General features: G+C 39.9%; 1 protein-coding gene and 1 pseudogene across 15 annotated transcripts in view; both read right to left on the minus strand.

The window, feature by feature from the left end:
* Window positions 1-18,153, minus strand: part of IPCEF1 (interaction protein for cytohesin exchange factors 1) — a 215,816-nt gene that overhangs the window by 55,912 nt on the left and 141,751 nt on the right. For all 15 annotated transcript variants that reach the window (XR_007462598.1, XR_007462597.1, XM_049653131.1 and 12 more), the window contains 3 exons: window positions 16,253-16,311; window positions 14,817-14,905; window positions 2,812-3,184 (listed from right to left, as the gene is read on the minus strand). Coding sequence is in view for 13 of the 15 variants with exons in the window: in XM_049653131.1 (XP_049509088.1) it covers window positions 2,812-3,184; window positions 14,817-14,905; window positions 16,253-16,311 (521 nt within the window). In the remaining 2 variants the exon portion in view is untranslated. The remainder of the gene's footprint in view (window positions 1-2,811; window positions 3,185-14,816; window positions 14,906-16,252; window positions 16,312-18,153) is intronic.
* LOC125939177 (uncharacterized) lies at window positions 7,637-7,758 on the minus strand (annotated as a pseudogene).

An 18,153-nucleotide genomic window follows, 5' to 3' on the forward strand; every position in this document is an offset into this window, starting at 1 on the left:
TTAACCAAATCCCCAGCAGCAGGGGAAGATCATCAGCAAAAATTTTGTAACATATGGCAACTGCCAACACATCGGTGAGGGAAAAATACTTTTATTTTATCCTCCTTTCTACTGAGAGGAATACCTTCATGTCAAGAGATTTTGTCAGTCAATCTTCACTTAACTCAAAATTTAAAAATACCAGGTTTCTTCTTCCTTAGACTGAAAGAGACATTGGTCCCCAGCCAGCTCTGCACCCCCTGCACTCCCAGAATGACATGGACAAGAGCTGCATGCATCTTCTCATGACTCACAGGTTATTCGTCCTAAAGAAAAACTTAATCCGCAGGGTCATCTCTTAGCAAAGAATGCAAATGGAATTTTATTCTCTATTTTGCTTTTAAAGCCATCCTCATTTGGGGGTGGTGTGTGTATGTGGGTGTGTGTGTGTGTGTGTGTGAAAGAGACAGAGAGAGACAGAGCACACGTGCACATGTGCATACATGACAGGTTTTCGTTCTACACATGGCCCCGTGAGTAAAGTAAGAGTTTTCACCTAGAAAATAATAGATGTGCTACTTTGCATGATTTTCTTTAGTTCAAGCAGCCTTGTATCTGGAAGCCTCTTCCAAGTATCAAGTTAGAGGCCATCCAGTTCAAGATACTTAAATCCTCTCTTCAGCATATCTTTATAAGAAGAAAAATTGTGATCAATAGGTGATATGCAATTAAAACCCAATGAAAATGGTTGTCTCAGAATGAGGAAAAACCTCCAACGACAAGGAATGCACTACTTTCCAAGAAACCCATTCAATCTTGAACTGTTTTCAACATAAAAAAGAAGCTTATTTTTTTATTTTTAGAGAGGGGGGCACACATGCATGCAAGCTGGGTTGGGGCTGGGGAGGAAGAGGAGCAGAGAGAGAGAGAGAGAGAGAGAGAGAGAGAGAGAGAATCTTAAGCAGGCTCCACACTCTGCACAGAGCCCCACGCGGGCTTGATCCCATGACTCTGGATCATGATCTGAGCTAAAATCAAGACTCTCAACCAACTGAGTCACCCAGGTGCCCCAATTAAAAAGAAGTTTCTTACGCTCCATTTCAAACTACCTCCTTTTTACTTGCACCACTAGCCGCACAATCTGCATCGGTTTTTACTTCCAAGGAGACAGAGATTACGCCCAACATTTCTTCTACACAACAGCACCTCTGAAACCAGAGGCCAGCTTGTGTCTACTGTTTTCCATTCTTCAGAGTTCACTTGTGACTCCCCCTATACTCCTCATTGTTGTTTCCATTCTCCTCCTTGTCTCACTTCCTTCGCCTATAGACATAAGTTATTTCACCAATTACTTCGTTCACTCCACTTTTTTAAATGTAAAGTAGATCACAGGCCTAAAATTAGGGGTATTAAGCAAAAAATGCCATGAGTAGCCAGGCAGGTAACTCAACTGCGTGAAGTATCTTTGGATAAGGCCACAGGGAGTGGTGACAACCATGGTGACTTGCCGAGTGGAGTCCCCAGCCTGAGCGATCCGATTTGTATTTTTCAAAATACTGTGTACACATACACACATACACACACAACTGGGCCTGCAGTTGTGATACTTGGCTCAAATTACCCTGACACCAAACGTTAAATTAATAGGGTATTATCTGGAGATTTGAGGACTGAAAGAAACTTTCCCTGATCAGGCTAGGGAAGAGGGGAGAGCAGCCATCTGTGTTTTCGGGCCACTCTAGAAATGTTATCCTGAGAATTTCACTGGTCAACTTTTTCTCACTAGTACACTGAAAAAAATACAAACCAAACTCAACATTCTCTCATTGCTCAGTATCTTTTGATCAGGTAAGCTTGTTTTATACCTGAATAAATAAATAAGGTACAGACTATCCAAAAAGATGCATCATGATTGAAAACAAACAAAAAAAAAGCTTGTCTGAACAAAAGATAAAGACCAATTATCACAGAGTATTAAGGAAGTTCACATTATAGGGACGCCTGGGTGGCTCAGTCGGTTAAGCATCTGACTTCGGCTCAGGTCATGATCTCACGGTTTGTGAGTTCAAGGCCCACGTCGGGCTCTGTGCTGAGCGTTCAGAACCTGGAACCTGCTTCAGATTCTGCGTCTCCCTCCCTCTCTGCCCCTCCTCTGCTTGCATTCTGTATCTCTCTCTCTCAAAAATAAAATAACCATTAAAAATTTTTTTAAAAAAAGAAAGTTCGCATTATTAATTTCTACACTCCATTAACTCTTTCCTTTGCTAAGACTTAAATTATTTTATTTCAAAAGCATAAACTGTGCTCACCTTTGTGTTTGGAAGTTCTAGTGCTGCCTTCCAAAGTGCATGAAAGTTGTCTGTCTTCCTTTCAACCACACGGGCACCTTCAGAAGCCAACCAGCAAGGACCCAGAACTTGACTGTGGTCATGGTCCAGGGAAGGTGGCTCTCCATTTGTTTGGAGCCACAAAGACAATGTTATAAGTATCAATTTACAAAATCCTGATCTAATCACCACAGGCTCCAGAGCATAGGACATGGGACCAAAAAGGAGTCAAGGGTTTCCTCAGATTGGTGGGAAATCGCATGTCTCATACCTGTAAGCATTTGGCCAGTAACACTTACAGTGGGTGATTAATGGCCTTGAAGCTGGAATCTTCCACATACACTCCTTTTCAAAAGTAACCCCTGCGCTTAGCCCCACCTGACTGTTTAATTATTGAATTATCATTCATGCCTTTAAATGTTCTTTTTACAAATTAACCTTCGAGTTCCACATCTATACACAAATATTCACTCTCTAGAGAAGATTAAACAACTTCTTGGTTTACCTCTGTCTGCCATCTTTGATCCAGTGGGCTTGTCTGGGACACTAAGATGGTCCAGGTTGCTACTCAATGAAGAAGTGTCATCACTAGACAAAGAGTTCAAAAATTCACTTTCCGATGTGGCACAGCTGTTTTCCGGGGCTTTGCGACTGTTTGCCTCTGAAGGTGCAGGTGAGTGAACATTCACGGCAAGTGTTATAGACTGTCCCTCATCGTCAGCAGCAGCAGAACTATTAACTATGTCGATCCAGGACTGTCTTTCTCTAGATAAGGAGGAGGCCAAACTGCTGTGTGTCTTTTCTGTATTTTCCAAGGAAGGGGAAGAACGTGACGTGTCGCTCAGTTTGGGTGAAGATGAAGATGCCTGCTGTGTAGCCTGTTTCACAAATAAAACCAAAAGTGAATAAAATAAATCATGATTCAACCAGCACTCTCTACTCTCCATTCTCAGTGAAGGTACCCCAGTGTGTCAAAAACAAATTATTAGTAACAAATCATTTTAAAAAACCATTCACACGTTTTGGGTTTTGTTTTTTGGTTTTTTTTCATTTGTCTTACCAACTATGATTCAGAATAAAAGCTTTTTTGTTCTTGTATTTAAAACCCCCCTTTCTGATACAGGAGTGCTCATGCATAGGGGCACTTGTACCCCAATGTTTATAGCAGCACTTTCAACAATAGCCAAACTACAGAAAGAGCCTAAATGTCCATCAACTGATGAATGGATAAAGAAATTGTGGTTTATATACACAATGAAATACTACATGGCAATGAGAAAGAATGAAATATGGCCTTTTGTAGCAACGTGGATGGAACTGGAGAGTGTAATGCTAAGTGAAATAAGTCATACAGAGAAAGACAGATACCGTATGTTTTCACTCTTATGTGGATCCTGAGAAACTTACCAGAAGACCACGGGGAGGGGAAGGAAAAAAAAAAAAAAGAGGTTAGAGAGGGAGGGAGCCAAACCATAAGAGACTCTTAAAAACTGAGAATAAACTGAGGGTTGATGGGGGGTGGGAGGGAGGGGAAAGTGGGTGATGGGTATTGAGGAGGGCACCTATTGGGATGAGCACTGGGTTTTGTATGGAAACCAATCTGATAATAAATTTCATATTAATAAAAAAATAAAAATAAACCCCCCCTTTTTTATTCAAACAGCTGAAGACACCACATTTAACTTTATATCTCGGTGATACAGAAATAGCTGCGATGACCTTGCACAAGACATTCATTCTCAGACTTCATGTGAGGATTATTAGTACAATCCCTTTTTGTTCTGTTTGAGTTAAGTTTGCTGTAAGGGAAAAATTACAATTTTTAAGCATCCTCATTATTTAATTTGAAGAGTCTTTAACAGATCACAGCAAAGTTCATTATGAAACTGTTACAAAGACTTGATAAAATACACTGACAGATAATTCATCTGTTTGTATTCTGTACTTCCATTAGTTGCCAAAAGGAGTGGGGTTAAGATTAAATTTTTTTTAATTTTTTTTAATCTTGATTTATTTTTGAGAGACAGACAGCATGTGAGCAGGGAGGAGCAGAATGAGAGGGAGATACAGAATCTGAAGCAGGCTCCAGGCTCTGAGCTGTCAGCACAGAGCCTGACATGGGGCTTGAACTCACGAACTGTGAGATCATGACCTGAGCCGAAGTCGGATGCTTAACCAAGTGAGCCACCCAGGCACCCCAAGATTAAATTTAAATTCCATTCTACTACTTATGGATCTATAGCCCATGTTTAACTAACATGCTGGGGGTTCAGTTGTATGCTGTAATGTCTTCTTAAAGAAGATATTAAAAAAACTAAACTAGTCTAAAAAAAGAATCAAAAGAAAAATGTAAGATATTTATATCCATGTGACAAGAACCAAGAACCATGATGCCATTTTCCAAAACTGATTTGTAGAACTTTGAATTCTCTGTGTTAGGATCTGAAAGGTCTCCATAACACAATTTACCCTATCTTCAATGCTCCCTAGAAATGTAAAAAGCCTCTTTGGGGAATTCTTTGAAATACTGAAGGATATTTTGAGCAAAGAGTAGATTGTAATCTATCACTGTATTCTCACTGACTGAGCAAAAAGTCTTGACAAAGGTAATTAAGAAAAAGAATTCAGAGAAAGAAAAGTTTCAGCAAAAGCAGACGCCAGACAGGAAGCAAAATACTGAGTGAAGACCATGGATGCAGACAAAGTACATATATTTAAGCCCTCCAATATCATGGAGAATCACATTCTTCAGTACATGCCCAGCAACCACTCATAACTACATAGATGAAATCAAGTTAACTCACTAGCTCTTTAATAATTTAAAACCTTTAATAAACTTTCACCAAAAAAGACAAGAATCCATTTGCAAGCTCTTCATTCATTAAAAAGAAACCAAAAACTGTACCCAGACTATGAGAAGTGGGTTGATGATATAGGATCGTCTGAAAGCAGTTCCTAACACACAATGCAAGAGTGAATAACATTCTTTGGCAAAATGCTCATCTGTCCACGGAGAAAACATCAACGCAGCATCGCCAATGACTGCGTTGGAAAGGACTCCATTTATTCTGAGATTTTACCCTTCATTCATTTTGATGGTAAAATATATGCCTTCCTTTTTGGAAAATGGTGATGGTAGATATTAGTTTTGTCTTTTTAAAGTTTTTTTAATGTCCTACATAGCTAAATAAAGATCTGGCAACCATATGTTGTTCCTTCATTTTTAATTTTATTGGTCAATAAAATCCAAAAATCTAGACAACAGAGACAACAGCACTCTATGGGTCACCCTGTATCTCCAATGGCAGATGAGACAGAAAAGGCATCTTATAGTTCAGTTTTATTATGTCATCCTGTGGGATACTATGTCAATCTCAAGCATTCAAAAGTCCAAAGAAGTGGTAGGAAAAAAAATTGCTAGTGAGAAGAAGCCAGAGAACAAACTAGGATTTTCTCCCCCAAATCTCAGAATCATTGCAACTAACTCAGAATGGTTGATTTTGTTCCCAACCAGGATGTCCCCAAGAACATATTGGGGACATTTTGCAGATTCTAAACTCTGTGTTCTGATGGGAACAGCCAGTATTTACCCAACGTGTGCCCAATTTGCTGAATACTAGACATACGTTGTCAAACAATCAATAGATCCACTTTTTAGTAGCATGACATTAAAACAGCCAGTTGAGATACTAACCACGTACATCTTATTAACAATGTATTTGCACAGACATAAAACTTCCCATTCAAGAATGTGTCAGTGAGTTGGGGAATCGGTTGCCTTAAATCATGGAGACGATTTAACAACTAAGAGATCAAAGATTTGCAATTCACGAAATAAAACCTTAGTTACCTAGAGGACAGAGTGCACACCGCCACCCCCCAAGCTGTCCGAATAAATGCCAAGACTGGTTTACTCATTAGAATGAGCTACAAAATACGTATTAACAAAAATACCATTCAGGCCTAGTCCTGACACGTTCCCCTATTGTGAGCTATTTTAGTAAAACTTGGCTTTGGTGGAGTCAGCCTCCTTTTCTGAAAAGAGAGCATGTGCAAGCTTTTCCTGTTGCCCTTGCTGATACTACTGTAATTTGATTATAGCAAATGGGCTGTTTAAGCAAAAGCCTGCACACATCACTGCTGTGGCACTTTCCACAAACTTTTTTGGACCTCAAGGAAAGGTCCTTGAGGACCAAGGAAAGACATGTTCATTGAGCATCAGAAACTTTGGGGAAGTATATGCCTTTTTGAGGTACGACTCCCAACACACACAACTCAAACCCTTTCAATCCACTGTCTTTGCTCTTGCTCCGCGTAACAACTACAAAATTGATTTTTAAAGGGAGGAAAGAGTGAGCAAGGGGAAAAAAGGAAGAACAAGAGAGAAGGGAAAAGAAAACGAGAAAAAAAAACGATGTGTATCAGGTCAGAACGAGTTTTTATCAGAAGAGCGATGAACAAAATATGAATCAACGTGAACCTGGAACGCTGTGACAGAGGAAGGAACATGAAAATGTACTTTGTAAGTAGATACTGTGGTGCTACATCACGCTTCAGTATTTCTACCATTCTGTAGGAACCAAAAGCCACAAGTCAAACAGAGAACATTTAGCTCAGTGCCTTCTATGAACCATCCATGTACTATACTCCTAAAACTTCTCACAGCAAATCAGATGAAGGTAGAAAGAAACGACAGTCCCTCCTCTTCACCCCACCCCTGTGTGATGAACATGAGCCCATCCTTCAGTATCAGTTCAAGGACTGGCTCCACATCCTTCGGTGGCCTCAGGGCAAGATGGCTACCTCTGCCTGGTGCTCCCGGGCTTACTTCTGTCACACCAGGCGGAATGTCAGTTTATTTGTCAGCTCATACCGTAATCGCCGATTGACTCGTTCATCTCTTTTTTGGTGAGCTACTTGAGAATAGGCTGTTTTGTAGTTATTTTTGCATCTCTGTGTTTTACATCTATACCCGACCTACAGTTGCTAACGAATTAATACCATTACAAAGTGGTCTAGAAGAAAAACAGCCCAGAACAGTTCAGTCTCTTTCTGAGGAGCACCCTGACATTCTCTGCAGAATTGCTACAAAGCATTTACCTTAATCCCAGGATCTATGGTGACTGTTACTGACTGCACTGCAAACACCCCCACAAGATGTTCTCATAATCTTAAACAAAATTATTGTGTTATCTATTAGAAGTTAATAATTGCATGGTGGTTCACCCATTTCAGAACATTTGGGTTTTAAATATTTTACTTTTTAATGAGAAAATTAAAGACATTTTAAAAATCTAAGTTTTAATGAAGAGACTATATATAACTAAATTAAAAAGTCAATACTGCTTTTCCTCATATTCTTCACAAATTCGCGCATCATCCTTGCACAGGGGTCATGCTAATCTTCTCTGTACCATTCCTATTTTATGATATGTGCTGCCGAAGCCAGCACACTTTTTCCCATTTTCTGTAGATTATTTTTATTTAAATTCCAGTTAGTTAACATACATCGTAATATCAGCTTCAGGTGTAGAATTCAGTGATTCAATACTTACATAGTTTTATTTATCAAAGAAGCTTAGTTCAAACGCTCATCAGCTCTACAATATTTTTCTTTGAATTGTTTAAAAACACAAATTTGACATAGGGAAAAATAGCCTGAGACAGCCACCAAAAGCCTGTAATTAGGAAGACGTGAGTCAGCCTATAAATTTTAAGCAACATTAGTCAAAGTAGATTTAAAAAAAAAAAAAGAAAGAAAATACAGGAATTACTTAGGACTAAACATAATAAAATCAAGTGAGAAAAAAAAGAATGTATACAGGGTTTCTTTTCTTTTATTGGCCACATGAATAAAAACAGATCAGTCAATTGCTGCTAAACCCTAGGAAGTATTGTTTGTATTTCTACCGTATCCTAGCAGGAAGCATTTCTCTGAAAGCTCAAAGACTTTGCAGAGCACACCCCCCTCCATCCTCCGGCCTCCTGCATGACCTTGGGCCATGAGGTGACAGAGGACCTGTTCCTCACTCCAATCCCTGCCATCCAAGTGACCTTGCAGAGGACACTTTATCTCTACATCCTATTCCTTTGACTTCCTCCTCCCACCATTACCCACCCCCCTCTCTATCCCAGGCCATCTTCCAAACAATTAGAGTGTTTCTCAAACATAAAACAGATCACAATATTCCCCTGCTGAGAATCCTCTAAGAACTGCCCATCACAAGTAGAAAAATAGCCACAGTCTTCGTTATGGCTGAGAAGGCCTATGTGGACTCCCTATCTACCCCCCACCCAGCTACATCTCCTTCCACCTCCCCGTCCAGTCCCATCAACTTTCTTTCTATCCCTTGAGAACAGGTGCCTTCTGCCTGAGAGGCCCTCTCTGTGGACTTCTGGTTGGCTGCTTCCTTCTCACCATTTTGGTGTCAGTTCAAACATCAGCAGGCTCTTCCCTGATTGTCACAGGCAGAGCAATGCCCTCCCAACTTGACTCCAGTCACTGCCTAACACATCACCCCATTTTAGCTTCTTCATAGTATTTATCGTTACTCCAGACCATTTGTCTGAATCACAAGTTTATTGTGCCTCTTCCTCAACTTAGAACTTAAGCTGCGTTGGGGAAAAGATACAGTCTAGTTCAATCCAGCATTCCCTGATCTGCAACAGTACCTCGTACATGGTCGACACACACACACAAAAATGCATTAGCTGCCTGCCTGCCTGACTCAGATTCATCACAAGGAGCACATGGGATAACAGGAAAGGATATTCTTAATAAAAGGTGAACTTCAGCTTGCAAAGGCTACCTGTGACAGTTCTATTTATTTCTCTTCGGCTTCCTCATTTGTTAAATGCAGAATGTGAAAGTCTAATGAAACCATCCTCCTCAAAGCCACGTGAAAGTGCTAGAGACGTGTAAAGTAGGGACGTTCTAATTCACATGGGGAAATACCTGTAGAGTAACAAATCTGCACAGAACGTGGATGAAGTTACAATCACCCACTTGCCCAATAAAAAAATATCGGTCCAATAAAAAAGTATTTATTTCATTTCAAGTATGTGTTATGAAAAAAGGTGCCTCTTCCCTCCAAAAAAAAAAAATGCACTAGGAACATAAAGAGTTCAGAAGAGGGCAAGATTAACCTGATTTAGAGGACCAGGGAAGCTTTACTGAGGGAAGTCATATTTGAATGGGAGAAAGTGGAATGGGGTGGAAGAAACAGTTCCCACAAGCAGAGAAAGTTTATCAATACGGCGCAAGAGCAGGAAAGTCTGGAAAGTTCTGGGGAGACAGCGGGCAGTTTACTGGGTTGCTGACACAGGAGGAATCAGCAACAAGACTGGAATGGCAGCCTGAGGTAAACCCAAGGGCCTTAAATGCCATGCCAACAAGTGGAGAATTAATTTGATAAGCCATGAAGAGCCACCGGAAGGTCCTGTGCAAGTGAATCAAGACCATCAGAACCGCGCTTTGGGAAGACTAATTTGGAAGTGGTTTTCAAGAGGAGGGGGACATTAGAGACGAGGAAGAAAAATAGCCCGCTATCTCTATGACTCGGGCAGGAGCTACTCCAGGCCCCAACGAGGGCAGCAGCCTTGGGAATGTAAGGCGTCAGGGGCAGCCCCATGCCTTGTGAGGGACTGCCAGAGGAGGCGCCTGAATTAGACTGCTGAAGCAGAGATGCAAACGCTAACTTCAGAAGCCTTGAAGTCAGTTAAATGGTCAACCAGAGAGCTTGCGGCAACTGTATCTTCAGGAGAGAGGACGACTTTTCTTTCTACCTTTACCTGGCTTGTTTTTGAAGTCACTGATAACTTTTCATACAACGATCTCACTTGCAAGCATTTCTATGATTTTATAGAGTACATGCAGCGAAAGATCAAGTGACGTTTTGTAAACAACTGTGCGAGATTCATCCTACCAAGATTAAGTGTGAGTTTCTAAAACTGACTTAACCCCTCTCAGTGTCTAATCTTTGACTTCTTCCTCTGCCACTGACCAAGAAGCCGCAGTTTACAGGGTTTGTTTTTACTCACTGCTTCTTTGGTTTGCTTTAGATTTTTTTTCTCATCATTTGGAGCAAAAGGAAGTGTACTTCGAAAAAGCATCAAATGTGAGGACCCTCGTGTTAAAATAATCTGCAGGAGCTGTTTGAAGCTGTTTGAAGTTGAAGATAAACATTTATCCTCTCCGTTTTTCCGCCTATCTGATCCACCCATTGGGTGGTCTGCCAAGTTCAAAATCCACCCGTTCCATTTTTCAATTATGCCATGACCTGCATCCCCACCGTCTCTCACACTAGACCACTGCCACCCTCCCTTTTCTTTGCTTCTATCCTACTCCCTGCCTCCCTGAGTCTCCCCCCACACAGTAGCCCGAGTGGTCCTTTTAAGATGGAAACTGATCACATCACTCCTCTGCTCAAAACTCCCAAAGGCTCCCTAAGTAACCCAAAGCATCAAAGTCCTTAACTGGCCCTCGGGCCCTGCATGGTACGGCCACCACTACCCTCCAACCTTACTTCCTGCTATTCTTACCTTGGCTCACCCTGCTCCAGGGACACCGACTTCCATGCGCTGCCACCTATGCACCAAGGAGATCTTTGCTTGGAAGACCCCTTCCCCGAACACCTGGCTGCCTCTCACACCACGTTTCTGTGGTTTTGCTCAAACCTCAGCTCTCACTCAGGCCTATCCTGGCTGTTCTATTCACAACACAGCCCAACTCCCAGCACTCTTATCTCCCCTCATCCACCATGCTCCACTTCTACTGACACAGCAGATAATTTACTTATTACGTTCACTATTTATTAGCAGTTTCTCTCAACTAAAAGTTTGACTCCACGAAGAAATAAATCATTGTCTTTTTTATTCACTCATGTCCCAAGTATTTAGAACAGTGACTCTCAACAAAATTTGTTAAATGAACGAATAAGCATATGAGCATAGGTTAGGTTACCAATGCTTTTAATAATTAAACTTAGAGGAAAAATATGTATAACAAAGTTTTAATGATGGGTAAGCTCTTAAGTCACTTTGTAACTTACAACCTTATTGAGTTTAAAAAGCGAATGAAGTCAATTCCTTTTCTGCCCTTTTGTGGGTTTCAAGGAATCATAAATCTCAAGGAATCATGGAGACTGATTTCTACAAAGCATCTTCCTAAATGAAATCTACAGAGTCCCATCTATTTTCAGTTTTTTTAGTAAGCCTATCAAAAGGTCCCCATTTCTCATTTCTCTGGATGGATGCCTATCCATCCTGTGAAGTCTTCTCAAGGAGAAGCAACAGAAACAGAAACCTCTTGTTCGCTCAGGGACAATCCCGAAGTGTTCTTTACTGTCTTGTGGAATGTGGTCCCACCCATTAGAAGCACAGGTCCAAATTGGTCTGGTGCTGAAATCTTACTGTTTGCAGCAAGCAATTAGAATTATTGGACACTGAATTAAATTTTTAATTCAAGAGTCTAATTTTGGGAGATAATTTTCCAGGAAAGTATTATTTTACACTTTTGAGTCATCATTCCAAAATGAAAGTTCATTACCCAAAATATTTTTTAAAGCAAGAACTTAGAGAAAAAAAGTTTTTCCACCGTGGCTTATATAACTCAGTCATGGCTAGCCTATGCCAGACTGAGCCAAAACAAAATGAGTTGATTCATGCTCTGGATCAAAGTTACCATGAAATTTTTGAATTTTCATCTGTTTAAATAAAAAGCTTAGGGGCGCCTGGGTGGCGCAGTCGGTTAAGCGTCCGACTTCAGCCAGGTCACGATCTCGCGGTCCGTGAGTTCGAGCCCCGCGTCAGGCTCTGGGCTGATGGCTCGGAGCCTGGAGCCTGTTTCCGATTCTGTGTCTCCCTCTCTCTCTCTCTGCCCCTCCCCCGTTCATGCTCTGTCTCTCTCTGTCCCAAAAAAAAAATAAAAAAATAAATAAATAAATTTGGGAATTAAAAAGAATAGAAAATAAAATACGTTTTTAAAAAAAAAAAAAAAAAAAAAAAAAAAAAAAAAAAAGCTTAAATGGTATTTTAACCAAGTGTCTTGCATGTCTGTTTTTCAGAAACAAGAGGAAACAAAAACAAAATCTGCCTGGAAAATATGTGAACAGGAGGAACATATTCTGTTTCTAAGGAAAATAAAATCTAACTGTTCAACATTTATCTATTTCCAATATATTTCTTCATAAAAAAAAAAATGTTAGCCTTAGGGGCCTTCCAGAAAATGCTCAACTTAAAACTGTAAGAAATACTATTTGATCGAGGACTCAGAAAATTCTAAAGCCTTCCCACTTCAACGACCTCGCTTTCTGGCAGCCCCCTCTGCACCCCTTCATTTCTTTGTTTTGAAACAAGCATTCTCTGAGCTTCTACTATAACATCAAGACCATCATTGTGTAATGCAGTGGAGTCCTGATCCCTCATCTACGAAGACAATCTGGTTGTTTTTACTTCCATCAAGGCGAGTTCTAGATGGTTGACAATGCTCTTAGTAATCTGTGATGCTAGTGTGCCACTATAAAAATGAAAATCACAGTATTTTAGAACTGAAATAAATCATGTCAGAGTCATATGTGGGGGGGACAGTAGGAGGCAGAGAGAATTTCAGGAAGAGAAGGTTGGAGGACCAACCAAATTACTGTGTGTTACAGGTTAAAATAGGAAAGAGAGAGAAGGCTGAATAGGCAGAGGTAGACAGACAGAGACAGAAAGAAGAGAGACTGAAGCAGAGAGAAACTAAACAAATATACATGCTACTCTGTTAAACCAGAAAGCCACATCTATTTAGTCTTTTCCAAATTTAGAAAGTGATTTTAAAAGAAGAGAAAGACGACACTAAGGAAAAGTGATGAATATGTTAACATAGGATATATTGTAAGTCTAGTTCAGAAATCAGTCTAAATTTTACCAAAGTGTAAATTTATTTATATCTTGCTTAATTTTAGCTAGCCCTATTTCATAGAAATTTTAATAAACATACTCATTCAACAAATGCTTCTTTCTGGACTTGGTTGTTAGCCAAATAAACCAGAAAAGGGACCACAATTCTCCACTGACAGTAGGTGAAAACCACAGAAGTCATTATTTAAAAGCTATTTAATAGCCTACATCCAGAAACTGGCAAGATACAAATAAAGATGAAAACTTCATCACACAACATAGAAAATTCTGGCAAAAGAGGTCTGGCAAGTGAAGGAGAGGCTGTAATCTATCAGCACCTATAATTACTTGGGTGCATGGATGGACAAGTGCAGTAGTAAGGTGGAAAGAGCAGATGCTATAAAGCTAGACAGACCAGGGCTCCCATCTCAGGTGCTCCATATACTGCAAATGTGACCAGGTCATTTTACTTCTCTGAACCTCGGTTTCCTCATCCATGAAATGAAGATAACAATATCTACTTCCTCATGACCTAGCAATAGGAAGCAATTTTTAAAATCGGAAACAAAAGCACAAACCACACCAGAAATAATGGATAAACCTGACACACTGAAATCAAGACTATCTGTCTATGAAAAGAAACCATGAAACAGAGTCAAAAAGAAAAAAAAGCCATGTAGCAGAAAAGGAGATGTGCCTTACTTCTAACTAAGGACCAATATATAGAATAATAAAGAAACTTTATAAATACAAAATAGTAATAGTAAGACAGCTAAAACTGTACTGAAGATTTTAACAGACTAAACAGAAAATCCAAAAGGCCAACAGATATGAAGAGATGCTTGGCCTCATTAGTAATGAGTGAAATGCTGATTAAATAATACTACTTTTCAGGGTTATTTGAAGGGTAAATATATTTAACGCATCTACTTCAGTCCTGCCACATGATAGTTACAAGAACCATAAATAAACCTCCTCAAAGATCCCTGCTTGAATCCTTCTAGGGGCCATCAATACAATGCCAATGAGCATCCAAATACAAAGCAGCATGACATAGTTTTAACATCCATTAATAACCTGAACTTATGTTGGATGCTTCCAAAGATAAGAATCAAACTTGAACTTCTCTCTAGTGAATACACAGAATCATTCCACGTGCAGATTGAATGCACTGACCCCACTCCTGGCCTCCTGATACCTTTCTGAATCCAGCTTTCTCTTCATCTACGTCTTCATCCTTTTTATGTTCATTTCACATGGATATAGTGCAAGCACCCAGGACAGGCACTTTTCTTCTTTCCGAAGACCAGAAGGGTATAAATAAACATTACAGAACAAATAAATCTTTGCAAGCTTTGGCCCATCACCTAGAAGCCCTTTGCATTACCATGAGTCCTGTCAGCATGACACATCTGTGGGTCACAAAAAATCCACTGAGTTTGTCATACCTGGGGGGTGCTATGGAGAAGGCTCCAGATCAGCACCCCGAGAACAGTACTTGCTCTTTGGCAGGCACTTTAATTTAGCCCATTCTTCAAATTTACCGGTCAAAGTACATTCTACGCAACTGGAAGGAACGACATCCACACATTTCATCATGACCAACAGACTAATCACACTGGTACGTACCAAAGGAGAGAAAGTCTCCGCAGAGTAAGGAGGGGGTGGTGTCTCCACAGCTATTTCAGGGTCTTCCTGTTCACTCTCACTGTAGCATTCTATACAAAAATGAAAATGCTTAATGTTTCAACACTGTTGTCACCGATTCCAAAATGCATGAGCAGAGGTTTTTTTCCATCTGGCTATTGCAATTCCAATCAATTCAGAAAGGACTCATCTACTGAGCTACCTGGTGCCAGGGGATTACATAAGAGGGGAAAACACGAATAGCCATGTTAGGGTTTCTGCCCTTAAGAGGGTCCAATACATAGGAAGAGGACTGGCCATAGCTGTCCTCAATAATTCCTCAAAAGACGCATTGGGTCATATACTGACAGAGCGTAAAATCAGTAGTGAGTAATTTTGATCATGGGAGCCATAATGAGCTAGAAAGGGCTGGATAAGTAAACCATCAATGGTGCACACAGAGTAATGGGAATACCACGTGGAGGGTGCAGGCTAAACCAAGTATATGGAGTTCTCAGGGATGTGGTGAAAATCGAAGCTGAAAGTTTGCATGAGGCTGTATCACAGAAGGCCTTACATACCAGGATTAAGGAGAAGGTTTTCATGTAGTGATTTTTCTCCTCACAATTTATAAACGCACTTCAAATATACAATGGGTATTTATGTCATGGAAAAGAGGACCAAGGAGATGGTTAGGATACTGATTTCACACTCTTATGTTGTAGTTCTTTATTGTTTCAAATCAAGTTGCCGCTTTCCCATTTCTGAATTTAAGCTTTTGTAATTTTTGTTATCCAAGGATACAACTCCCTACGTTTCAACTGCCAAGTTTTATATGGTCTAAGCGTTTCAGAAATAGTATCAACTCTGTGACCCTGACACCTACAGCTTCCCTCTTCTCAATACTCAGGAGTAATTTCATCATTAAGAAGATTTCAACTCCTGTAGCTTTTGAACCCAGAGAGCTACAGACGGAGCTAAAAATATGGCCTGTGTCCCCATCTGACATTCAGGTTCCTAGCACAAACTTAGAGTAATTAGCCTTAGCACACACCTGGTGGAAATATTAAAACATCTGAGAGGAAATAGTGGGATGAAAGTTATCCGTCTAGATCATGACAAGATCATGTCTCTGAGTAAGAATTCAGTGAGTGGGGCAATAAAACATTTGCATTGGCAGCTGTTGGAGATGTCAGCGAAGCCTACAGCTGCTAACGTGTGGGTGAAGTGTAAAAAGCATTCTTAGCCAGCACGGGAAGCTCTATTCCATGTTGGTGAGTCCATGTGAAGACGTCTGCCTCGACAAATTTTCAGATGATTTTAAATGCCAAAGTAGGTTTCATTAGGACAAGACTATGCATAGAACTTGACATTGTATTTCCATTCTATCTCATCCAAATATTCTTGCTAAATTTTCAGAAATTTAAAATAGAACATACCTTCATCCTTTGTAACAGTTTCATGATGGATTACAGCTAATCCAAGCTTGTTTAACCACCTAAAATTCAAATGGCAAATAAATGCTTGGCCAAAGACATTGGTCCCCTACCTATCTACCTTCCTCCCAGACCCTGAAGGAACATCTTGTGCCAAACATTATAATGCAACTGTCATAATTTACAGTCAGTCTAAACATTTGCAGAAACAGTTTAAGTCTTTAGCACTGAAACCTATAACCTCAATATTTTCCTTACACAGGGCATTCTTTGTAAGACAAGAAACAAGATGGCCCATTATCCAGCTGGCCAATGTGGGCAACTAAATTAAATATTCTAAATATATAAACAAATATAACTTTTGCCATTGTGCATTTGAAATTTTTAGCAACCATCAAAACCCGTATCAAGCGCCTGGATGGCTCAGTGGGTTAATCTTCCATCTTTGGCTCAGGTCATGATCTCATAGTTCGTGAGTTCAAGCCCCATGTAGGGCTCCGTGCTGACAGCTCAGAGCCTGGAGCCTGCTTCAGATTCTGTGTCTCCCTCGCTCTCTCTGCCCCTCCCCCACTCACACTCTGTCTCTCTCTCCTTCAAAAACAAATAAACATTAAAAAATGTAAAAACAAAACCTGTAGCATTGAATTTAGTTAACTTGACCATTAAAGTTCCATCTCTATAATTCTTAAAGTGTAATTTTATTCCACACAAAAATAAAGGAAGAAACAAAAGATGATCCATTTTCAAGCCAGGATTTTTATATTACTCAATAAAAGATCTGGCCAGAGTTTGACAGGCATTCCTAAGCTGGGGAAATTTCTAATTCCTTGAAAAATTTTATATTAGGCAAAAATTGACCATGTCCTATCTTCTTATCGACTTATCATTTTACTGGCAATAAATTTCAACAAAACGTCAATAATAAAAATAGAACTAGATAAACCTTCCGGAACTCAAACTTGGCTCATGATTTCAGGCCACTGGAGGTCCATCTCAAGGGGTTAGCCAGGAACATACTATATGACACAAATTCTTAAAAGTCACAAAATGGGTCAACTTCGTATGTTCCTAGCTATCTAACCTTCTATTTAAAGGGAAAATATTACTTTAGGGTAGTGATAATATGATTGATTTCCCAGTTGTTTCCAGTCTCCTAGATTTTAGAAAGTATTCCATATTTTACATTCACATCTTTTTTGGAGAAACCAGTGCACTCGATAGAGGCCTAAGTCAACCAACATCAACGAAATAACAGCAAGAATGTGGTGCACTTACTGACTCACTCTTGCTTTCCTTTCTTCTAGTCCTGTACTGCCTCGTGACTATTCAGCATGCTACACCCCCACCATTGCTTCAACACCACACACTCCCAAGTCTGCAAATTTCAACAAATTAGGAATCCTTACCCAACCCTCCATCTGCCATGGTCTTGCCATATTTATTTTCTATTGACAGGAAATATATAAATTTGATTTTTAGAAACAAATAAAATAGGCCTTTCTATAAGAAGGAAGCTGAACTTTCGCCTCATTTAAGAGCCCCTTGGACACCATGAAAGACATGAGTTCTTCAATGGCCACTTAAAACCAGACTGATACACAGGGCCAGATCAGGCCACGGGAACCACAAAGTGTTCATCAAGACCTGATAGAATAATAAACAACCAAAAAAAAAAACCAAAAAACAAAAAACAAAAAAAACAGTAAATCACAGAAAAAAACACAAATGGCTAATAAAGAAATAGAAAAAACTTATCAGCCTCAATAGTATTTTGGGAAATGCACATTCAAACACGGGAAAATATTCACCACCAGACTGGCAAAACTTCAAAATGCCATCGATTTCCAGAATTTAGGAGGAAACATTCTGATCCTTTGTTGAGTTGAACATCAAAATTGAGACAG

This window comes from Panthera uncia, assembly GCF_023721935.1.
Source record: "Panthera uncia isolate 11264 chromosome B2 unlocalized genomic scaffold, Puncia_PCG_1.0 HiC_scaffold_24, whole genome shotgun sequence".
Lineage (NCBI taxonomy): Eukaryota > Metazoa > Chordata > Mammalia > Carnivora > Felidae > Panthera > Panthera uncia.